The sequence below is a fragment of the Emydura macquarii genome, unplaced genomic scaffold (assembly GCF_026122565.2).
Source record: "Emydura macquarii macquarii isolate MOO-44397 ecotype Brisbane River unplaced genomic scaffold, CSIRO-AGI_Emac_v2 contig_1483, whole genome shotgun sequence".
Lineage (NCBI taxonomy): Eukaryota > Metazoa > Chordata > Testudines > Chelidae > Emydura > Emydura macquarii.
Window position 1 is genome coordinate 6,218,109 of NW_027131620.1, and position 25,232 is coordinate 6,243,340.

Sequence of the window (25,232 nt, forward strand, 5' to 3'; positions counted from 1 at the left end):
ACACAAACAAGCAAACAGCACAGAACCAGCAGCGGCAACTTGTCTTCCATCTGCCCTAATGAACATGCAAGATCTGTTCTGCATTGAGAGGCAAAGAGTATAACTGGTGTGGAATAAATTCCATGGGCCAAATTAATCCCTGGTGTAAGTGCAGCTCTCAAAACTCCTTACAAGTGATGTGAACTGTTACATCCTCTTTTTAATAGTAGTGATAATAATAATCATAAATAATAATACATACATACATACTTTTGGGTCTTATATAGCTCTTCTCTCCAGGGATTTCAACATATATGTAGCTTTTATAGTGCTTTTCTTCCATGCTTAAATACACTATAGAGTGTGAAGATGCAGGTTAAAATGCCAGTCATCTGATATATCCACCCTTCCTCGTCTTTAAATCTTGACTCAGGCTCCCAGATCAGCTCAGCTTTAATACTTTCATACTTCCATAGTGATTTGTGTCTTATCTGATTTTTAAAGATGTACCAATAATGCGCACCTGGTGTGTGAGTGTAATATACATCCAGATGCTTCAATCGATTTACACTATGGATTAATCTGGACTCTTCTTCATGGGCACAGTGTGTATCACCTAATTCAGGGAAGGCTACAGAGAGTATATAATACCATGTACCCTTCATTCTCCCAAATGAAATAAATGATAAGAAAACATACGTCATTTGTGTTTCCTGTACTGTAGTTGTGCGTTGATCAGCAAACATTCTGCTCATACATAACCGGCTATTGACGCTCCCACAGCCAACTAGTTCTGAAGCTGGGATGTGTGGCATTTGGAACGTGAATCTGGATCGTGACTGAGAACACCCCAAACTGCAGATCCAAGTTTCCCAATCCAGAGACTCCTGTTGTTCGTTGGGCCCATCTCCGAGTAAACCCATATTCACATTACAGTTCTTTAATTTATCTTAACCGTGGTGCCCACTGACAGCTGTTCCCATTGAAACCAGTGGGAAGAGATCTCCCTGAATTCAACTTTCTTCCTCTTCAGAGGGAAGAAACACAGCCTCTGTGGAAGAAGTACGTTTTACTTTATTTCTTCTTGGGATTAAATAAAATGAAAATTAAAACAAACAATCGAAAACCAACGAAACAGACATAAAAACCAATTCCAGCGTTTTTGATCAAGTACTTGTGTTATGTGGCTGGTGAGAAGGTCACAACAACGTTACCAAATTCAGATTGATCAGTAGAGCTCTGAATGACTATTCCGAATGCTGTTCAATGAAAAACGTTACGTCAGAGTTTTATTTGTAAAATATAGAATAGAATAGACAATTACCAGAGCATTTCAATATATCCCTATTCTCTTTTGTTTGAGAATTATGTTGCCCCCAAGGGTTTCCATCCTCACATAGAAGTACTATGCCTTATCTCCACCATAAGAGATGCAGTCCTTGCTGAAGCAAAACTCCTCTGTAGTTAATAAAAAGTCCTATAAGTTCCAGTACTGTGATTTCCAGGCACAAACATTAAATAACTAGAATTCTTTTCACTTGTATAGTGCCTTCCATCTGAAGAACTCACTGCCTTTTACAGACATTAATGAATTAAGCCTCACAACACCTCTTGTGTGGTAGACAGGTATTACCTCATCCACGACAATAGGAAGATTATGTCTCATAGCCTCATAAACTTTAAGATCAGAAGGGATCATTATGATCATCTAGTCTGACCACCTGATCAGTCACGCTGCAAAGCCCTACCCCCCATGTATGATGCTAGAATTCTACAGGCATATCCCATGGGTCTTTGAACTGCTCTATGATTCTTTCCCAATGAATGGTGGGAGAACTCATCTGCCCTTCTGGGTACATGGGGGAATTGTGGGAAGGCACTGGAGGACTGTCAGCACTCAAGTAGTTTAGCCCGTGTCCTTACTGCAAAGTGGCCAGGTTACCAGCTTGAGCAAAAGCAGCACCCGGGCTGTAATGACATACCCAGCCACACCAGCTAGCCCAGGCTAAAAGCACCACTTCACTCTGAGAGGGTAGTGGATGTGGATGAGAGCGGTGGTAAGGGCAATGCCCACGTGAGAGTTCAGGCTATCTCTGCAGTGAAGACATATCATTAGATTGCTCCTGTAGTAAAGCACTACTGATGACGGATAACTGTGGGAGAATCTCTCTCTTAATCAGTGAGATTAAGAAAACAAACTCTTGGTTGATCAATGTTAAGTGCCAGGTAATTAATCTCAGCTCTCTTTGCCCAGGTCACTAGAACTATGCAAATAAAATTCCCAAATGCTTTATAAAGGCATGAATTTTTATATTATCATCTCTCTATCGATCACCTTCCAGTTAACTGACATATTGCCAACCGAAGGCAAACAAGGCACTGGCAGAGAAGAGACTTTGTTAAAGAGAACAGCCTTCTGTTGAATGATGACATTAGTGAATTAGACATGGCAAAACACTGCCAACATTTGTTTGTCTCATTAGATTAATAAACTAGGAGTGGAGCCCCTTCGCTTTCCTGCGGAGATGCAGCATGTACATCCCAAAGGGCAGCACCCATATGGCTTTGGGAGGCGCCTCGGGGACAGCTCCTCTCCCTGTGCACCAACAGCATGGCGGGGATCAGCTGAGGCTCTTTCACTGAAAGTCCCTGGCTGTGCACTTTTGGCAACTGCCATTGGGACATGGCCAGAGGGTGATTCCCCAGCTGCTGAATATGCCTCTGTCGTGGTCCAAGGAGACCATGTTTATTGATCTCCAGATTCCCAGGTACTACTGTGATAAGGTCATGTAGGCAGATAAGTAAGTGGGGAGCTAGACAGAGTTATAACCCATCTCATGACTGACTCCTAGCGGTGGAGCAAAGCTTTGTTCCACAATAAAACGCATTTGTGAGGCTAAGAGAGGGAGTCCTCACTCCAAGCATCCAAACTATAGTCTGCATAGCCAGGCTGTGACCATTAAAATGGGTTCTAGAGATGAGTGGCCGATTTCCCCCACATGGGATTGCAGCTCAGCAGATTCACGTTGTGCATGAAACCCACTGGACCACTCTCATGCCCATTCCAGAGGCAGCTGCAGAGAAACCACAGCGATCTCCATCATAGTGATGATGAAGGAATGAATAAACAGCAGAAGACCTAATTCCAAGAGAAAAGGTATATACTGAACCACCAAGATCAGATGAAAACAGGTACCAAAATGGGACTCCAGAAGCAAATCAAGAATCTAGACGTTAACCCTAACCAGTGTGCCAGTGAGTCCTCCTTCAATAGAAGAGTGATACTTAAATCTACCATGTTCTCTGGTAGCTTCCTTCAACTGAACAACCATCACAGCTCTTATGTATGTGACTCTGGGAAAGGTACATTTAAATATTTTAGGAAGCAAAAAAAGAAATCCATTCCATCCTAAAGATGTAGTTATATAAGTGAAAATTGTAATGTGGAATTACAAACTGAAGGAACAACCTATAAGGCTTGGTTGGTAGGAAATGGGAGTTATCGTGCAGTGAAGAGGAATAGAATGTTTTAACATGTTGCTAAACAAATACTAATCATGCATTCCAAAGCAGATTTTCTACCCCAGGAGTGGGAATCTGGTTCTTCCCCTACTGTGTGCTTTTTACATAGAGCTCTATGGTTCTTTGTCCACGCACTGAACTAACTTTTAATGCCTGTCACTGTTCCAACTGAGCAGCTATTCAGCATTAGCTGCAGGTCCATTGTTAAAAACAAATAATTCAGACACCTAGCTGATTCTGATCAACCTAAAAAATTGCGTGTTTAAATTGAAAAATGTTTGATAGGAGTCTGGGAAGCTATTCTTGCAGTTCCTCAAATTTCCACAGGATAAAGTCAAATAAATGGAGTGAGCTGATGGAATTTAACATGGGTTTCTGAAAGCTTCACTTATTTTAACTCTCATACTATTCCTGCTATATTCACATGGGCCTGGATACTCAAAGGTATTCAGGTGCCTACCTCCTATTGATTTCAATGGAACTTAGGAGCCTAAATAGTCTTCAGATTTATCACCATAAAATTTTCTATCTTGCTCGAACAGTCAGAAAACGTGATCTACCATGTTAGTTATAATCAGGACAGCTTATCATGTCTGGCAGTGTATGAGAACTGCAGTTTCTGTAGTTTCTATGCCGTGCATTTTCATTGCACTGACTGCTCTTACTATCTAATACATATTTTATAGCAGAGCCTCTAAAATGTTCCCCACCAAGAAACTGTTAGCCTCATGATTAGCACCTGTGGCTAATCTCATCCCCAGTGCATAAACTTTTAGAGGATTTCTCAGCACCATCTACTCGCCACACCGTACACGGCTATTGGGTTGCAACGTCACTTGATAATGGCACATGCAACTCATGCCTGAACTGTGATTTCCTTGGCTTGGAGTGAGGCACGGTCACTTACACGTTTCTAGCAAACCACGTTTAGTCTTTCCACTGCAGGGGCATCCCTTGTCCGCCAGGGTTGATCTTATGCCAACGACAAACAAGCAATGTCCTGTGCATTTGCTACCACATCGGGGTCAGGTAAGTTGGCTGGTCCGGTTTGGAAGCGTTATTCTCTTGAGCATTTCTAGTACATTACACCAGGAACTTCCAGGGATAATCCTGTCTCTGCTCTCAGGGTGACATTCTCCCCCCATCAAAACAAAACAGCCCTGGGAGATCAGTAACTTTGATGTGCTAACGTTTTATTTTGTTCCCTTGATTTTTAGGCTTACATATAAGTTCTGAAGTGCAAACTGTACAGGGTCCGAACCAGGACGCAGGGCACTCTGGCAAGCTCACCCCCAGCACAGCTGAGTGAAGGGAGGCAGAATCGTTTCGCCTCTGACCAGGGGCTGCCCAGGATGCTGAAGACTGGCATCTTTTGGGCTGCTGCAGTGGACTGACGTTCTCTCTCATTTCAGCTCCATGTCACATTTTAACATACACACTCTGAACAATAAATGTCCCAGACATCCACTGCTTTCAGCCTCCGGCACTGCCATTTGCAAAACAATACTGAAGCTGCAGGGAAGAGGAGATAATTATAAAGGCATTTATTCTGTTCCAAGCACAATGCCTTTAGCCAAAGGAAAAGCCAGGATGCTCTGCTTTTTTGGACTCTGTAGAACAATTCCCTTTAAGTATAATATAATTCACTTCAAGTACACACCAATCACTGTACAACTATTGGGTTCCGAAATGTGTCTGGTCCAAATTACCCTCCAAATTGCCTACTTTAACCTGCTATAATTATCTAGCTCCACTTGATTTTATAGCAAGCCAAAAAGAAGAGTTATTCATAAAAATCTCATTCTAAACCCAGCCCAAAGCCTGCTGAGTTCAATGGGAGGGTTGCCACTGAACTCAACAGGCACTTGTTTTGGCCCCACATTATCATTTCTATATCCGATAAAAATAGTCAGTGTCATTTCAGGAAAATAACAGCAGTGTTCTACGCCGGAGGCCAAACAAGACTTTCCTGATGAAATCTACAGGTTTGTCCTCATACAGCTGAATTCTTCTCTCACATCAGTTTTACACCCAATAACTGAGTTGAATTCCACTGAGTTATTTCCCCCTTTATAAGTGAGAGAAGAATAGGACCTGAGAAGCACAAGCATCAAGTCTTGCCTCACCATCCCAGTCCTATGCTTCTGCTACAAACCAGCTTTACCGTCAAAACCGATCGGTGCTCAAGCCTTCTCCTTCCGAGTTAATTGCAAAATCATCTGCAGCCTCAGCTGGCCTGTTTGGTCCATTTTTCAGCTCTGGGAAATTAAAAGTGGGAAATTGAAATGAAGTTATAATATGGTGAATAGCTCTTGTGGCTGAAACAAAGTTGACGTCTTCCATCTGATGCTCTCATGTTACTGGAGGAGAGGAGAGGGTATGGTGGCAGATAAGGTGACGGGGCACCAAGGGACTTTGGCCCACCACATCACACCCCAATGAACACGACACAAGGACATGTAGAATGACAGTTGTAACATCCCCACTGCTTATAGAGATTTATGTCAGTACAGAAATCTCCAGGAAGCCTGCTTGGATGGAATAGCCAGAGGAGAACATAGGCGAGACCTGTAAGTATTCACATATAGGAATGGGTATGTGTTAAACACTTTTCCTATTTGTAAGAAGCCCAGTTTTGAAAACCTTGGTCACAGCCACATCCCTAGTCTGCCAGAATCGGAGTCCACAATGTGGTATCGATGGACACATGCATCTCCCAAAATATTCCCACTGTATATGCCGTATCTCCTGCCAAAGGGCCTCCTCTGTCCTTCCTTTCCCCTTATCTAATGGACAGGATTTTGTTTCTGATATTTCTTGCTCCCTGACTTTTTTCTGTATCGGCTGATGTTCTGACTGAACCTGGCTGGTTGCTAAATACTGAATTTAGCATCAAATATTTCTCTGGTGTCATTTGAGTCTCATTCTCTTAAGATTCACGGGTTCTCTGAAAAATGCCTTTTTCATTCTTAAGAGCAGAGGCCAGCTCCAAAGGGCTGTTTGTCCATGGAATTCCAGTTGCCACTCACTCAGAAAAACAGCTGAGCTTCTCTCCAGAGACCGTTTCTCTTCTAGAAACCAGTGAAGATTTCCTTAAATTATATTCCACGTGGAACTCGGACAAACCATAGTCAATGCCAGAACGGGTCCCGCTCCATTCTGCTGGACCTGAGGTCTGAATACTCCTGACCACGTGAGAATGTGGCCTTTTCGGATAACACGGAAACATATTCATCCCCTTTGTAGGACTAGGTTAACGCACAGACACAATAGGCCCATGGTTACGGCCCTAAGTCCTGGAGTGACATGATGAGGCCAGGATCTTAATTTTCATTTTCAAACACTATATTCTAACCCTCCTGGAAGTGAAGAGATGTTTAAACACGTGGCCGGAGTGTGACCAGAGTAGTAATGTCATCTGCCTGAGTCTGCAGAGAGCATCCAGCAGAAGGAGAAACGTGAGCCACTGGAGCTAAGAAGGAAGGTGCCCAGGCCCCACACACATCAGCAAAGCAAATCAGCCCCCCGTGTAGGTCAGGGATGCTGCCATTGCTCCGGGGCCCAGTTGTCACCTCTGCCACTGTGGAAGGAGGGAGAAGCCCACCCCCATCTGTCCCTGCTCAGCTGAGTGGTGGCCATACGGGTGCCTAAGGTGGCAGGCTGCCTTAATTCAGCCCTGTTTATTCATAAAAACACTTGCAAATCCTTTTCTGTATTGTCCAGTCTGCTCTCGCCCTTTCACTGCTCGTGGCAATGTGAATACTTGCTCATCTCTCTCCTGGTTCAACCTATTAGTGCCTCATGCTCCTGTTTCCTTTCATTTATTAGCAATTTGCAAGTCTTATGCTCTAAAGTGTACCGGCTGCAGCCGGAGCTCTGCTGCCCTAAGGTTTGCGCATTCTCTTTGGCAGGCACATTAGCAATTTTTCAGAGGACATGGTTTATATTTGCAAGCACAAACAGGATGAGCCTGCGCTAGGGGCGTACCAAAAACAGGTCTGGTAGTCAAATGATCATGAATCATGGGCAAGATTTTTCCAGGCCATGTCTTCCAAAAATAAGCCCCCCTGCTGGTCATGCAACTTGGATTTATTTAAGGAGAGAAATTTGTCTCCACTTTAAAAACAAGGAGTTTCTTTTTATGGACAGAGCTGTAAGAAGATGAGAGTGATCCTGGCCTCATTTACCCAATGTAAGTTGGGAGTAATTCTCTCAAAGCTCCTGCAGTTAGATAAGGAGGAGCCCCTGCAGTTAGACCATGCGAGATCAATAACCAGGTGCTTTGTGGATCATCTCCACAGTCTCTACAATATCATCTTGATCTTACATAACAGAGATCAAGGAAAGCCCAATAATTGACTGGGATAGGAGCAGGATCTGGCCCAGGATGCCTACAGCTCAAACCACAACAGAGCGAGGCCGTTATTCCTCTCCTAGCCATTTCAGGTACAGTTACTTGTCCACAGCAGGCAGCCCAAGTAGCCCCTCAGGTTATTAGCGACACAGAGCTGAACTCCCCTCTCACTTGCACCCGTTACTCCACTGGCTTCCCTGGAGCTGGTCCAAAAGGAGAATGTGGTCCCTCGTAAGCCAGGGTGGAAGCTCAGTAGCCAATATCTCACAAGCTCTGTGGAGCAGCAGGTTTTCAGGCCCTTTTTCCAGGGTTCTTTTGATGGTGCAAAACAGAGCAGGTCAACTCAAGCCATGGTAGATCTTCCAGCCCAACTCACCAGTCCCTTATGGCCCTCTCAGGGCCCAGACTTCCTGCCTGGCTTGTCTCCCACCCCGTTCCCAGCCAAGGCTTCTGTTCCTGATCCCTATAGGCCCTTCCCAGCTCCTCTCTCATGCCATGTGCAGGCTGCTCCTTATACCTCTCCCAGAGGTGTCTGTTATCTGCTGAGTCATCTGAACCAGGCCTCTGAGCCCTTCACCTTGGAGGCAGCTGACTAGGTAGAGGTGGAGGTGAGCCCCCACTCCCTTGAAGGGCCGGCCCCACACGGTCACACCTATGGGGTGGAGAAATTAGTTCTGCATCCAAACACTCCTGAATGTTAATGAGAATCAGGTCTCACTCCAGGTCTGAAGCTGAATACTGCAGCTTGCCACCAGGGGCCAGATACACAAGGTGGGTTACAGCCCCTATCCACCACTCAGGTGGCACGTACTCAGCAGGGAATTCCCTTTTGGAGGGGCGCTCCTTGTTGGTGCATCTGTGCTGCAGCTGGGTGCTAAGCCATGAGAACCAGAAAGCTGCACCCAGCTCCCTGATGTCCTCCCACCTCGCCTGTGCAGAGAAAATCTGCCTCTGTTCTCTAGCAATAGCTGAAAGCCAAACCTCCAGAAGGTGACGTGTAGGTCTACGTAGCATGGCTACATCGCTTCTTCCAGATAGCAACAAACAGCCCAGGTTCCAACCTGCAATCTAAACCAGTCTGATTGCACAGTCAATCACTAGCCATTATAAAAGCATTCCCCAGTCACTGCATGAAAACATTTTCCACCCAACAAATCCTGGGATCAGGAGACTTGTTTGTCCTGATTTGCTGTGGAAATCAACTTGTGTTTCAACAGCATCACAAGCCCCCTGGCCCTCTTTGCCCATCGCTTTAAAGAAGTGCAGTTCAAAGGCATTCATTTGTCTGCTTCTTTGTTGACAAAGCCTACCAGGGGATATTGATGGAGAACAGAATTACAAACAGCTGGTTAACTCGTCAGCCTCCTGAAGTCACCCAACCAACCAAACCTGTGTCTTCTGCTATCATCGCCTCCTTCCATGGCTGAGTTTGATTCACCCAGGGGAGGAAGCCCGGGAGACCAGTACGTTTGGAGATACCAGGCAGGCTACGACATTGGGACATATCCAATAGGACATTTAATCCTATCCTATCCTATCCCCCTGGCAGTCCCATGACATCATTCTGAATGGAATTCATGTTGAAGGGGAAGAGATTAGGCTAAAGCCAAGATAGAAAGCAGACTAAAGATATGTGTTCAGAGGAGCTGCACCTCTGTGGCTAGAAAAGGATTTTAAAGGCTATATTTTGAAAACTGGCCTCTAATTTTGCTCATGCACTTTTAAGCGGAGCTGCAAAAGCCCACAGGTGGTGGTACGGGGAGCATGTGTGCATTCAAATCAGGAATTTTGCAAATGCAAATGCAGGCGATTGCCCATGCATACGATTCCAGGCCCACATCTATAAACTGGCCGGAAGCCCTTTTGACAATTTCCCCCCAAATATCCAAGGGGCCCGACCAACCTGAAAGTAGGAAACAGCAGCTGGGAGATTTGCTTGAGACAATCATGTCCTGTTGCTCTCTAGCTAGGAACTTAGGTGCCCTTTATCATCATATTAGCTCACTTCACTCATAAATAATTCCTAAGGAATGGTGAGTCCTCCATCTGCCTGACACTAGATCACACTTCACTTGGGCTCATCCTTCACCACGGATACTCCCAGGGAAATCCCAGGCTGTCGTTTCTCTGATTATTCCCCCGGATGTCAATAGGTGGATCAGAGGCAGCGCCCGATTGCGTACAACATATGTAGCCAGTCTGTGACTCCAGTCTGGGAACACAACAGAAGAGAAAACATCAAATGGTTCCTTAGGGTTTGGTACTCATTTTTAAAAACAAGCATATCTTCATTTAAACACAGCACAGTGGCCCCTGCCTCTGCCCTTTACACTTCATTCTGCATCCATCTGACAAGATACTTTTCACATCTGGTTCAATGACAGGTTGATAATAGCACCTCGCTCTTATACGTAATGCTTTTCATCAGCAGATCTCAAAGTGCTTGACAAAGCAGACAAGCACCCATCTTATGGATGGGAAACTGAGGCACAGAGAAGCAGCATGACTAGCCCAAGGTCACCCAGCAGCAGAATCCACATCTCCTGAGTAGCAGGACAATGCTCTGTCAGTTAAGCTGCATTTCCTCCCATAGCCAAAGCTCCACTGCCAACATACTTCAAGCAGAAAAAAACCACAGTTTTTGTCCTCGCGTTGGGTAGAGGGAAATAGCAATGGCCAAACGTTGGGTGGCCAGCAAGTACATTCATCTTTTAGTTTGTGAATGAAGCTCTGGTGAATAGCACATAAAGGAGGAATTTGGCCGTACCCAGTAGCTTGTGCTATTAGCACTACGCGTAATTTGTAACTCGAGCTGGTTTAAAAAACACATTCAAAAAGAGTTTCAAGAAAATTGTGTCCAAGTTGTTTTCCTCTTGTTTTTTTCATTGAAATTCAAGATTAGCATGAATTTTTTTCACTGAAATGTCAACCTTTCAACCAATTCTTCTCTCAACCTTTCCCAGTTCTCAAACGACACTATCAGAAGGGATAACTTCAGGAAAGGAGTTGGAACCATATAGCTACATGTAAACGGAAGCAAGTGTCTGAAATCTTGAGCACGCAGGCACAGTAATGGAAACAGAGATTATTCACATTCAAAAACAATGCCAGGTTTCCAGCAGCAAGCTGCTGATTCAGAGGAACGTAGTATCTTTTTTAGAGTCTGGATTTAGTGTCTCGGCGTATATGCAAAAAATGATGGTAATACAGCTGGTGCCCAGGCTTTGTGGGAGGGAAATGAGTGTCCTAGACATAGCATCTCATTTGAACTTAATATAGACATCAAAAGAATCCTGAGCAGGGATGTAATATTAATACAAGCCACTCCAAATGAAGAAGACTTGAGCAGTATTGCTAGTTGTCAAGTTGCTTGGGTGAAAAACAACAAGAAACAAGCAAGCGTCATTGAGCAGCTTGTTTGTTAAGTCCATTTGACAACAAACATATACCCAATACACTAACACATTTACTTGTTGCCCCCAAAATAGCAAACCTTTCAGGAGCGCCAACACAACCGTGGTAATTAAAAGGTTTGCCGAGTGCCCCCCGTCATTGCTGTAATCCGAGTTTTCATTGCATTTCAGCCAAATCTCCCATTATGTTGATGAGTTGTTAATACAATTTCTGTGTAATGTTTGTACTTTAGTCAAGAGGGAACAGGTTTCAGCCTGGGCCATGTAAATGGGTTTATGGGGAGGGGAGGGAGACGTGACAAATGGATGTCATGTGTCTTATGCTTCATTCTGAAACACACCTTTCACGGGCTGATAGCTGGTCAGACTCTGCGTACATAAATATTGAGCTTTAATGGTTGACTATTCAGTGAAGGGTACTTTGGAAAACCAAACCATGTGTCCCCAGCTGAAGTATAATGTCTGTTCATTTGCATTCCTCTCATAAGAGATAAGTAAATTAAGCTGCAGGGAGTGTTCGTGGTAATACAGATGCAGTGTCTTCTTGTGGGGAGAGCAGATTAGAGTTTGAAAAGGAGAGGGAGAGAATGAAATACTGTAATGACCATCCATCTCCCAGCTACTATCAGGTTATACAATGCAGAGAAGGGGGTGGAGTTAATAATTTCAGCTGTAGTGCAGCGTCTAAGCAAATGGAGATAATCTTTCAGGGGCAAATGCAAAAATGATGAATCAGGATTATTGTTTGTCTGCCGCTGATCCTGATCCGGGAGTAGAATCAAGAATTTGATTTGATGCCCTCCATTGTGGCAAAGCAGCTAGAGCAGGTGCAAGGAGAAGATTTGCTGTGCTGCAGCCCTTCTCATGTACCTGTCCCATACCCTCTGATTGTGCCAATAAATGTTCAGTGACTAGACCACAAAGAGAAATGCCGTATGAATTTCTGGAAGGAAAATTGTGCATTTTATTTTCATCTTCATCTCCCTCAAAAAGGGCCAAAGGGGTTTGGCTAAAAATGTAAAAAGTAAAAAAAAAAAAAAAATTACCTTTGGCAAGAGACCAAACATGGAAAGTATCACCAGAAAAACAATTGTTTTCTGAGTCATTCTGAGTACAAGAAAACAGGGGCCAGGGGGCTGGCCTTATAATTTATACCATGCTGTAACCTACCAAGAGCACGTTACATACGAATTTAGATTTGACAGAGCCTTAACTGTTACATGTCTTTGCAAAACAAGCCCAGTAAATCAGCTTGATGGCCATTTAGTCACTTGGACGCTGTCCCTAGAGAACTGCGTTACCTGACTCTGCCTTGTCAAACAGCACATTACAAATTCACGCGCACAACATCAGATCTCTGCTGGGCTATTTATTAGGAATAGCTCAGCCAAGTCATAACATGCCTGGTTTCAATTAAATGACTATACAGATGGGCATAGCAGTGAGTTTGGTTTATTTTTTAAACCAGGCTTTTGGGCTGGATTTCTTTTGTTCCTAGAACTTGTCTGAACGAGCAGAAGGGGAGTTCAGGGGGCATATTACTCTGGCATAGGATTTTCCCTCACCACTACATCTCTGGACCTTGGCAGCCTGACATCACTGTGAAGATTTATGTTCCCAGATTGGTGCATGCTGTAATACAGATGGTAACACACGTGACGCATGCTGCATGAGGGTTTATAAATAATGAACCATGATGCTAATTTTCAGCATATGGAAATGCGAAAGGAGACTGTGAACTCCCCAATCAAACTGTCTTCTGCGGGGCAAATCTTGCTTCCTGCAAACAGTCTGAGTTCATGGGCTGTTTACAAAGAATCTATGCAGAGGGTATCTACTGCCTGCTCTTTTACCTTTGTCCAGAGGTTTTTACTGGAGGATCTATGGTCATAAGATCCGCTGGCCACACAGCTCCATCCTTGGGCCTGCTGCATAACTCACCGCAGAGCTGTGCTTTGCAACACACAGGGGTGTGCAGTCTCGCTGCGCAGCCTGCCCCTTCTCATACAGGGACCCTCTATGGGTGCCACAGTGGTTGGGGTCTCCTGCAGTCCCTGTGCACCCAGGGTGGTGGGATCCTTAGCCACTCACTCCATGTCTGAAGGCTAGAATAATGGTTCTGCTTTGTAACCGAAAACAAAATGGGCCAAGGTATTCGAAGTGACTGGTGATTTTGGGTGCCTCACCATCTGCATGCACAAATCAAGACCCCTCCAAGAGGCCTGATTTTGGAAAGAGCTGAGCAAGCTCCCTGTGAAAATCAGATGCCTTGACGGCAGCTCAAGTTAGCCTCCCAAAAATGGGAGTTCCCTTTTCTGATCACATGTACAATCATTTTATGGACAGACATTTCCTCTCCCCTCCATAAAGAATGTTAAATGTTCATGTTAAACTTTTAGCAAATAAAAGTTTATTTGCTAAAAGTTTAACATGAACATTTAACGTTCTTTATTTTGAAACCAAGGAATTGAGACCAAAGACTACTCCCAAATTCACCAGTGTCAGTCTGGAACAAAACCTATTCATTTATGTTTGTATGCTGCCCAGCACAATGGGGCCCCTAGGCCCTACCCTAATGAATATAATAATAATAGTAATCAAATAACAATCATGGGATATGCATAGAGCACACCTTTCCCGGCTGGTTGGCACTATAGACTTTTACAAAGACATTGTCTGTACTGCCATCTAGTGGTGCTGTGGCACTGCTACAAAGATGTTGTGGATCGAGAAATAAAACACAAACATTTTCCAGGGATGTTTTTCACGCTCCCTGTATCATCCAGTCCAGAAATAGCCAACAAAATACTATGAGGTAGGTGGTGGCTGGTACAGTGTGTGTGAATAGGAAGGGGCAGAGTAGGGTGACCAGATAGCAAGTGTGAATAATCAGGATGCTTTCTTTTTCGGGGGCAGCGGCGGCTGTATAGTTGTGTATATAAGACAAAACCTCTGATATTGGGATAGTCCCGATAATATAAGGATATCTGGTAACCCTAGAAGAGAGAGCACAAGAACCCTCCTCCTACACAAGGAGCAGCTCTAATCCCGGGTCTTGTATACATTGAAGACAATGGGAAAAGTGCAAATAGGTGGACCTAGGCCATGTCCCCGTAACACCTACAGCACCTGCCAGCAAAGTGCAGACAGTGCGGAAGGCATGCATATCACACCTCCAAAAAAGGAAAAGTAATAAGTGCTGTGATCTTCATGGGGTGCCTTCTTCCAGTGCTATCCGTCATTCTACCTGCCTGTATACTCCACAGGATGCCCCCGGCGGAATGGTGCACCTCTGAATCCACTCCCACCATGACCAATGCTCTCTGAGTCACAATAAAACCAGAGTCAGGTTATGGATGGACAAGCTCAGTGACAGACGTTATTACAGATGTTCTGGGTTTCATACAATAAACGGGATACGTTGTGAAAACTTTATCCATAAATTAACCCTATGATTATTTTTATTATTAGTCAAAACAAGCAGCTTTTTTTCCCCCTGCCTCCCAAGAAGCTTGTGCTGTGGGAACAAAAAAGAAAACCATGTGAGACATTTACATGCTCCTTGTTTTCCAGTCCAGTAATAGTGGATATGTTGACACAGTTGGATCAGACCTGAAAAAACCCAGCCAGATGGCTCCACTCAGTTACAACACCTTAAAACAATGCAGCATTCTGAGAAGTCTCATAGAACATGGAGCTGATCCAGTAAGTACTTAAGTAACTCCTGGAATCTGGTTCTACATACGGATCCAACATTTACACTAGGTTTGTAGTCTGTAGCGCATCAAACCAAGATCCCAGAGCCAAATGCCTCTGACATTAAGATTGGGGAGATGGGGGGTAAGAATGGAAATTTGGATCCAAATTTTACAGCCTAGGCCTGTTTCTAACTAAAACACTCTAAGGAATCATCTGCAACGCTGGGAAAACTGCTCTTAGCTTTCCCATGAAACCTGAGTGGAGAGAGACAGTTTGGAGAAGGAAACCTGATCGATCTAGTAAAATATTTTATTGATGTAAGAATAAACGGTAATTGACATGTAGTTAGTCTCATTTGAAGCCATGGCAGATGCACTCATGGAATGCCATAGTTTGGAAGACTGCCAAGTCATGAATAATGTGCCATAATTTACCTTTATCCAAAATACGGAAATATCTGAATGCCTACCAGAAAATCAGCATTCTATCTTAAAAAATAAATTGCAAACGTATTTTTTTTCAATATTTTATTTCAGTGCACCAGTACAAAAACAATGCAAGCTTTTATATTTTACATATCGAGAATGGGCTTTAAAGACATTTACAATCTGATTGCCTTTATATCTATTAACGCAGCTGTACTGTACATTGTGGTTCATCAATGCTATGCTTTAAACATCCAAGAACCTGGAAAGGGCTGTAAATTCTAGCAAGGCTGTTATCTGTCCTTGTAATCAAGAAGAACAAAAGGTAGAGCAAGAGCCGAAATTCAGTCTAGCAGGTAGTAATTGTTAATGAAGGCCCTGATTCTGCAGTTGAATCAATGCGGGCCGAACTTTACACTCCCAGGGAGCGCTATTGAATTCAGTGCAGCTCCTCACAGACCCAGGGCTCTGTGTGTACAGTTCTGATTTCAAGATCAGGTCTTAAAACAATTCCTTGGGGGGGAAAATTACTTAAATAGTTTTAAAAAATCAGCGCTTTAATTTAATGAGATTTTTAAATCTCCCAGAAGTTTCTAAAAGAAAAAAAAGTGCTAAATAATACCTAGCTATAGCTCTTATCTAGCACTTTTCATCAGTAGATCTCAAAGCACTTTATGAAGGAGGTCAGGATTATTAGCCCCATTTTACAGATGGGAAAACTGAGGCAGAGAGCAGTGAAGGTCACCCAGCAGGCCAGTGGCCGAGCTGGGAATAGAACTTAGGTTTCCTGAGTCACAGGGCACTTGACCACACTGCTTTGTTACATTTGGCCCTTCACAACTAGTTCTTCCTGCTGCAAATCCATCAGCTTATTTGACTGGTTTTAATACAGAGTGGATTTTTTTTCCTCAGTTTTTCTATTTCAGGATTCTGACCTCATTCACACCGGTCTGAGCCCAGAGTAACTCCATTGGCTTCAACTCATTGGTTTACTCCAGTGAAAATGAGGTCCCAATCTTGCTTATTTCGTTCTTCTTTGATAACCAAAGACCTCTTGTTTCGGCCAGGTAGCCAGTCCTGCTTGTGCAGAATCAGGGCCAGGTCCCCAGCTAATGAAAAGTTCCATAGCTCCATTGACTCTGATGGAGTTACATCACCTTATGGCAGCTGAGGATCTGTCCCTCGATATTTGACAATAATGCACTTGGCACAACAGAAAAAGGGATTCGTTTTCAAAAAATAAACATATCATCGCATTCAGGTTGGCACAACAAAGGAAAGGAAAGGAAAGGAAATGAGTCCCAACTGAGCTGAGCATAGAAGAGAAATCTCTCCTGCAAGCAGAAGCACATTGACATTCTGTTTCTTTTGGTTGTGCTCAGACTCTCCACCCTCCTCCTCTCCCACGAAGATCCAGGAATAGGCTCTTGTTTGCTACACTTAGCCTTGACCGACGGTTGTCCCAAGTTCTTAGATTTCTCCAGACATTTTGATTTGGGGGATCGCTGTTGTCCTTCCACGTGCTGTCTCAGCTAATGAGGAATGGTATCAAGAAACCTAGCTGTGTTCTGAGCTCAGTACCATAAGGTCCAATTCCCCATGCCACAAAGGCTTCTCTCCATAAAAGCGCACTGATCTGAGCTGGCATCATAATGTTCTTTATTCCCAAAGGCATTAGACCAGGGGTTCCCAACCTTTTTTGCTCAAGGGCCATAGATATCATTTTTACAACCCTGTAGGGCCAGCAACCCGCTCCCCGCCTCCCCAGCTGCAGCAGGGAAACTGCACACGTCCTCTTGCTCTGTGTGCTCCACCTGGGTCCCTAGGCGGTGGCTCCCTTCTGCAGCCAGGGGGACAGGAGATCAGTGGTCCCCTCCCTCTGGCTCCAAAAGGGACCCCAGTGCCTATGGACCCGGGCGGAGCACTTTGCCGTGCTCCCTGCTACAGCCAGGGGGAGGGGAGCGCTGATCTCCCGTCCCTTTGGCTGCAGCAGGAGCCTGAAATGGTCTTGTAGCCCAGCAGCAACGGGCTCTGCCTGGGTCCTTAGGCAGCAGCTCCCTTCTGCAGCCAGTGGGAGGGGAGCCGCGGGCCACTTTGAAAGACCTCTGAGCCCTGGGTTGGGATCTCTGTACTAGACAGACGGCAGAAGTTCAGAGGCAGAATCAGATTGCTTCTGCTTACCCTGAGCCTAATCCAATGTCCAATTAAGCCAACAGGAGGCTTTCCATTGTCTTCAGTCTGTGGTGGGTTACTTCCCTAACCGTTTCCTGGCTCCCTCTTGCGTAACCTTCCTCCGTCAGCTCAGGAAGAAAGGGAGAGTAATTAAAAAGAGAAGCAAAACTATGGTGCATCCGAACTTCAACCACGATCCAAAGCGCTAGCTGACACTAAACAAGTCTTGTGTCCAGAAAGCTGCTTCGTACCATAACTTTATTGGCTTCATTGACAGCTGCAGCTGTCTACACCCCAACCTTTTCAGCTGTGACTACATTATAGCTACAGATAAGCTATTTCATTCTGGGTGCCTCAAAAGCACCAGTCAGGATGAAATGAAGCTGATCAAGACACATACAAAGTACCTGTCAAATATTGCTTATATTTCGGTGACAGCGTAGGAATACAATACTTCACATGAGATTGGGGAATGTCCTTTCAAATACCGTGTGCACGTATATACTTTTTTATATATACATATGATGTCCTGATAGGAACAGGGTTTTTTTTGCCATTTAATTAAAATCAAGAATCTTCAATCCCACATCAACATAATAAAACACCCCTATTCTTTTGCTCCTGGAACAATAAATTCAAAAAAAAAAAAATCCGTTTGATAAACACTAGTAAAACATCAATCATCTGTATAAACACTTGTAACATCATCAAATACATTATACACAAAATATGTCCCCAAAATAAATTCATGCACCTCAACATTCTACGGCTTGTACCCAAAGTGTTCAATGTTTATAGTGTCCTGGCAGGGCAGACTCCTCTAGATAGTGGTCGTCTTGTTTACTGGTGCCTGAGCAAAGTGTTCAAGGTCATGAAGAGCTAATGGTATGTTGTCAGGATTAATCTCATTGGGCCTGGTCAGGCCCCTCAAATCACCACAGGTGTGTAAGGTGGGTAGTGGAACTCGTGTGTTTTCACTAGACAGGGTGTCAAGCTGCAGAAAGGGGGGGGGGGGGTGCCACACCCAGAATACTGCTCTGAAAGGGTTCTACAGGCACCAATGAGTAGTGATTTCTTCCGGGCAGGCAGTACCCAATGATTTCATGACAACACAGAGCTGCTAACCAGGGATGCTTCAGCAGCCTTAAGTCTCCAGTAAAGAGGTGGCCTTTCAGAATGTCTACATTCAGCCACAGGGGTTTTATTCCAGAGATGCTGCAGCCTTTCCCGAGGCTAGCTATTCCCTCCCAGGGTAAGTGTACAAGGTATTTTGGAGTGAGCCTCTCAGTGTAGGTGGACAGCTCTAAGAGCGTACACAGTGCTTTGAAGTTGCAGCTGGGGCTGGAGCTGCGGAAGTTGTGGCTGGGACTGGGGGGTGGGCTTCAGAGGTAAATGTGCACTTTGATATGGCTGCTGCTGCCTGGTAAATCTATGGCCTGGGTGGAGGAGGATTCAGAGGTGGAAGAGGAGCTCTTTTGTGCAAAGTTGATTCCCAGTGAGTGCCACTGAAAGAACGGACATTTGACTGCAACCCCAGAACTCCACCACAGTATCACCCTCGGTAGAATGGGAGTCACCATGCATGGTATTCGACAGTGTTTAATGGCCCCAGCTGTGCTTAGGAACATTTAATCCTTTGCGGAAAAATCTAAAACCAGCTTTTCAGCTTTCCTCCATTTACAAAAACATAAATATTAAAAAAATATACAATGTAACTACAAAATCATTTTACATATATTGCAGTGAACATTAAATGTTGGTTAAACCGCTCCTTAGTGGTTGTCCTACAATTCTTCCCCACGGTTTTATACAGTGTAAGATTGCAGGGGCCAGTATCTTCAGCGGGCCCTCAATCCACAGGCTGAATTTTTACCTACAATTTTTGCCTGGGCAACCATTTGAAGATCCAAATAATAAGATTTCGACCCCTGCCTGATTTCATGGGTGCCGATGAGATGGGCACCTACAAATCTGGCCATCAGAGGCTGAAAACCCATTGCTTGTCCTTGCAGATGACATTTGGGCTATACTGCAAGTGCATACTTAAAGGTCATTTTTGAAAACTTGGCCCAGTTTATTTGCAAACAATGGTTCAGATCATCATCTGGTGGAAATCAGTTGTAGCTCCATTGACTTCAACAGAGTTACATCTATTTACGCCAGCTGAGAATCTAGCCCACCGTGTTGATCTTTTCATTGGCTTCATACAATAGTCTGTCTCTATGCTAGGTTTCTCTTTAAAAGAGCAGTGTAAGAAAAATTAAATTAGTTCTGATTTCTCGGTGTACTTAAAAACAATGTCTTTACAGAGCAGAACAAGTTAAACATTGCATAGATCCATATCGTCTGTGTTTCTGTGTCAAGCAGCAAAATAGCTAACACGCAAGGACAACAAATAGTCCAGTTGATTTTACGGCACATTACAAAATGTGTCCATCTTAAAACAATGTCACAAAAGCAGATTGGAACTATACTGCAAATCCTGGGAATGGAAACCAGAGGCGGCAATAGAAAAATGCTTCGTCAGTGAGTTAAAATAACTGGAGGTGTTCAAGTTTCAACACTGTGCTGTGTGGGATCGACTGATGAATCCAAGTAAACTCTGATCTCAAACATGTGTCTTACGTTGCACAGTAATATGAACTATCACAATTAAATGTTTTATACCTGAACTGAACACAGATAGAATACAGCATGCATTAAAAGCAATGCTGTATGTGCTATAGCAACAAAAAAGACAATGTTTTTTACCCTTTCTTTGCTTATAGTAGCTTAAGGAAAAATCTTTTTTGCAACTCAGATTGTTAACATGTGGATAGGCAGTTGATCAGACCTAAAAAGTCTGAACACAGGTGCTTTGCTACTGATGGCTTGGTAATGTATGTATCACAGGCCAGATTCTCAGCTGAAGTTAAGGGAGCCAGTTTACACCAGCTGAGAATTTGGTCCCATATTGGTACTCTGGCTTCCTTATTATGTGGTTGAGGTTTGTTACAGGAATACTATAAAATTATAGGTAGCCCTTCTTTAGATAAAATAAAATAAGTGTCTAGTGTCAATGTACATATCCTCTCATGTGCTTCTGCCATTTAAAAAACGTTAAGCCAAATCAGAACTTACTTAAAATATCCTTCTTGAAATGGAGAAACAAAAGTGTAAAGCAATTATAACTAGTAAGAATAAAACAGGAACAGAAAAATATCTGGACGTGGTATTTCTGGGAGAAAGTCACTTGCGGTATTTGCAGAGCTATACAGCACCTTGGGTCTGGAGTGGGGATTTGTTCTCCTGGAGGTCACAGTTGCCATTTTCTGATGCACCTGAGCTCCCTGGTTGGGACTCTGGTGGGGGCGGTTTGTAATTTAAACAGGCCAGCAGAAAGAAGACCGTTCCAGCTACCTGCAACCATCAAAACACCCCTGTTACTGTTATAGCCACTTCTAATACCCAACATCTTATTTAAAAACCCAGGGCCAGATCCGCAACTAGTGTGAATCACTATAGCAACCTGTGAAGACAGTGGTGTTGCTGGTGTCCGTGGAGCTATGCCAATTAACAGTGGCAGAGTAGCTTCCTCCAGACATCCCAGATCCTTAGGAACAGACATAGAAGGGATTAAAGATCTTGAACACATTAAGAGGGATTTGTAAAGACACTTTGTCATGCAATGATCTGTACAGGAGGATTTGACTAGATTATAAAGACAAGGAAGAGATTCGCCGAGCAAATATATTAGTACATGGCTCTGGGAATATGCTCCAGTTTATTATGGGCAGGTGTGTATGCCTACTTTTTAGGAATGTGCATGAAACCTCAGTGAGCAACAAGTTAATCTTCATGTACAGAGGCAGCGAAGCAAGAGTAGAAGCCTTATTTTAGAAGTAGTGAGTAGTGCCTAGCACGATACAAATTAGAAATAAAAGTTCACGTCGTTACACACACAATTTATAATCATGCTTTTTAGACCTCCACTGTATTATGCTGGGGGGCCAGTGACTATCATACCCATTAGCATAAGGAAGGGGGATTTATCCAAACCAAACCATCCCTGACGATGATGATCAGATCCAGATATATACGTCACCCATGGCCCCCCAGGGTGATCTTTCTAATGGACTGGCCCAAAACCCTTCATTTGAATAACTGCCGGTTCAAGGAAGTTCAGCTCTGAATCTGAATTTTGCAGTCATGACCTAGCATCACCTAGCATCAGCTGAGATTTGTTTTTAAATTAAGGAGTGTTCCGATTCTGGCACTGCTGATAAGCAAAAAGCAAAGGCTAGGAGATGTGAAATAGTAACTGAGCATCACCTTGTAGATCACCCCCGCAATCAGAGTGTATCGGCTCATGGAGAAATTCTGATAAACGTAGCAAGAACCTTGTTCTCCACACTGGTCCTGCCACACCAGACATGACTGATCAATCATTGAGCCAAAGGCAATAGGACCGGGAATGCCTCCTGCATTAAGACAGAATGGAACATCAGTTTATATAACTTCCATCTATCATCCTTAAGGTAGCCCAAAGCACTTTTGAAACAATGTGTCAGGTTTTGCGGGTAGAGTGACCGAGTAAGCTAACTCTGCAATCTTTATGACCGGGATTTCCAAAAGATATTAAAGAGATAGGCACCCAAACCCCGCTGGATTTCAAAAGGAGTCAGGTGACTAACTCCCATCAACTCTTTGGAAAACTGCAGCCTGTGAACTCAGCAATGACTTCTGTACTTATCCAGGGCCTTGGACAACACAACCCGTTTTCTTCTTGGAATGAGCGAATGTTGCCAGAAGCCCACTGCTCTTCTTTACTCTTTTGGAAACATGTTATGGGAGCTTTACTTTTCCCTCCAACAAGCCAGTGGACATGGTTAAAGAGACCTCACTTCAACACATCACACTCGTAAGAATTCAAAGCTCTGTCCCCACCAGGACCTCAAGGAACTTTTGGGGCCTGAACTTAATGCACTCAAGTTAAGGATATTGTATGAAGCTTTGCTGTTCTGTATGAAGCTCTCTCTAGAGCTGGGTGAGCTAGTCACAATGAATAATCTTGTTCAAAATTTAGGGTTTTTTTTTTCTGTTTGCAAATCACATGCAAACAGGATTGGATGTTTATGAATAGTGCAGGTAGGTGAGAGAAAACATCCACCACTCAGACATCATATATCCCCACTCCCCTGCCCTTAAACTCTCTCTCTGGCCTCTAGACACTCCTGCGATAAGTGTTTTACAAATACAATAGGTAAGATATATACATTCACTCCATACTATACCTAGAGTTCTTACTACAATCCACTGGATTCCTAGTGCAAATGATCTCTGTCTGTCAGATACGCACCTAGAGAACACAAAGTTAGCACTTAAAAATGTTGATATGTAGTAGTGGCAGCTCCCTGCCCGCAAAGAGAATAGCTTCTCTTCACTCCATAACACCATCAAACAGTGTACTCTGCTAATAAAGGGGTATATTTTCAGCCAAGGCTCATTCTCCCTTTTTGTGGGTATAATGTGCGTCCTCAGCATTTGTGTCCACACTTTTGGGAATTGTGAATGCACTTCCGGGTATTTGCACATCTAACTACCTCACTGAGGGCACAAATGAGCTACATACGGGGGCAAGCACTCAGATTGTGCTCACCACTGGACTGAGGGGAGAATTTGGCTCAATATCTTCAACACACTGAAAACGGGGCTATTTTCATCAGGCCCCGTACCCGGCCACAATTACTAGGATAAAATGAAAATGTTGGAGTTCAATTATGTCCTGCGGAAATGGGGGCTTTGTACAGTAAAGAGAAGGTTGTGCTGCTTACCGCAGAGTTGCAGTCAGGGCAGGAATACTGCTAAGGAACGTACAGAGAATCACAACAAACATGAAAATCAGAAGGAGATTTCTTTTCTGACATGAGGAAGTGCATTTCCCTGGCGTCGCGTTGGCCAAACCGGTGGGATCATTCTCCAGGATGCAGCTACACTCATGGTAAACCTGGCAAACAAACACCTCATCAATTTCCCAGAGAGACAGCATTTTGGTAGGCATAGTTTGAGCCATAACTAGAATTACACATGGTGAATCCCTCCAGATCAGCTGCTTTTCCAGCTGTGTTTTGCTACTGGAGCAGAGTAAGGCAGCTATTGTGTCAGTTTCCAGTGCAGACATTATCAGGTCAGGTGGCAATGAACTTCACAAGACCACGTTGAACTCTGGAAAAGTTAGTTATTGCACGGTGTGAACACCCTCTGACACACTTTCCCCTATCTGCACAAAATACTAACAGGAAATTAAGAGCACACAGTGGGACAAACTCTGCTCTGAAAATGGGAATTATGAGCACACAATGGGAAAAATTCAGTTCCCAGTTATACTTGCAAAAATCCAGAATTCTGCCATTGTCTAATTTCAAGCCAAAATTTGTTGATAACTGAACTGAAGTCAAAGGTTTCTAATCATCAGAGGAGAGAAGTTCCGGAACAGCCTTCCAAGGGGAGCAGTAGGGACAAAAAACTTAACTGATTCCAAGACAGAACTTGATAAGGGCGTGGAGGGGATGGTCTGATGAGGCTGCTTACAATGGCATGTGGCCCATCTGTGATGGCCAGTAGCAAATATCGCCAATGGTCAGAGATGGGACACTAGATGGGGAGGGCTCTGAGCTACTGCAGTGAATTCTTTCCCAGATATCTGGATGGTGGGTCTCACCCACATGCTCAGGGACTAGCTGATTGCCATATTTGTGGTGGGGAAGGAATTTTCTCCCAGGTCAGACTGGCAGAGATCTTCGGGGTTTTGCAGCTTCCTCTGCAGAGCAGGGCATGGGTCACTTGCTGGTTTGAACTAGAGTAAATGGTGGATTCTCTGTAACTTCAAGTCTTTAAATCATGATTTGAGGACTTCAGTAACTCAGCCAGAGGTTATGAGTCTATTGCAGGAGCGGGTGGGGGAGGTTCTATGGCCTGCGATATGCAGGAGGTCAGATGAGATGATCACGATGATCCCTTCCGGACTTAAAGTCTATGAATCTATGAGTTGTGCAGAATTTACCTCAGTGCAGCTGAGAGCAGAATCTGACCAACTGCATGGAGTCTACACCCTTACGTAACAACACTGGACACTTCAAAACCCAAAATGGAGCACCAGAACTAAGTCAGTGCTGTGCAGCAGGCGCATATCCAGAGTACTTGCATCTCAGCTGGTGCTGGATTCTCACGATTTCTGTGCATTCACAGGGGGCCTTCATTGTTTATATCAGCTTTGAAGCAAAACTCAAAACCTGAATAAACAATGTAACCTCGTCAAGCATTTTATAAGGACTATGTGCTAGGTAATGTTCTTCGCTAACGCCTGGGTTGTTCAAACCATACCTTCTTGCCACTCTCGAGAAGAGATGTTTTGCATCCTGCATGGCAGGGAGAGTAATACATGATGTCATCGCTTCCACAGACTGGACTGTAGATCTCCCTTAGACAACCACATTCGGTATTGCACGCTGCTGTCAGGTTTTGGCTGCTTTCCAGTAAGATGCTACAGGAAACACTGGATTAGTCAGCAGAATTTTCTTTAAGAGTATCTTTCAGGAGTGGGTGGGGTGGAATAAGAGGAGAAGGAGGGCTTGGGAGAGGGGATGCTAAGGTAGTAGGATGCTGGAAGGTGCTAGGATGTGTATGGTC

The 25,232-nt window shown here is 44.0% G+C and overlaps 1 protein-coding gene across 1 annotated transcript in view; it reads right to left on the reverse strand.

The window, feature by feature from the left end:
* Window positions 1-18,189: 18,189 nt before the first annotated feature.
* The window catches only part of SLCO4A1 (solute carrier organic anion transporter family member 4A1), a 52,392-nt gene continuing 45,349 nt past the window's right edge, over window positions 18,190-25,232 (reverse strand). Inside the window, exons 8-12 of the mRNA XM_067554114.1 lie at window positions 24,927-25,086; window positions 23,378-23,550; window positions 22,838-22,902; window positions 21,876-22,024; window positions 18,190-20,963 (exon numbers count right to left, since the gene is read on the reverse strand). Coding sequence (XP_067410215.1) covers window positions 20,814-20,963; window positions 21,876-22,024; window positions 22,838-22,902; window positions 23,378-23,550; window positions 24,927-25,086 — 697 coding nt within the window. The 3' untranslated portion in view covers window positions 18,190-20,813. The remainder of the gene's footprint in view (window positions 20,964-21,875; window positions 22,025-22,837; window positions 22,903-23,377; window positions 23,551-24,926; window positions 25,087-25,232) is intronic.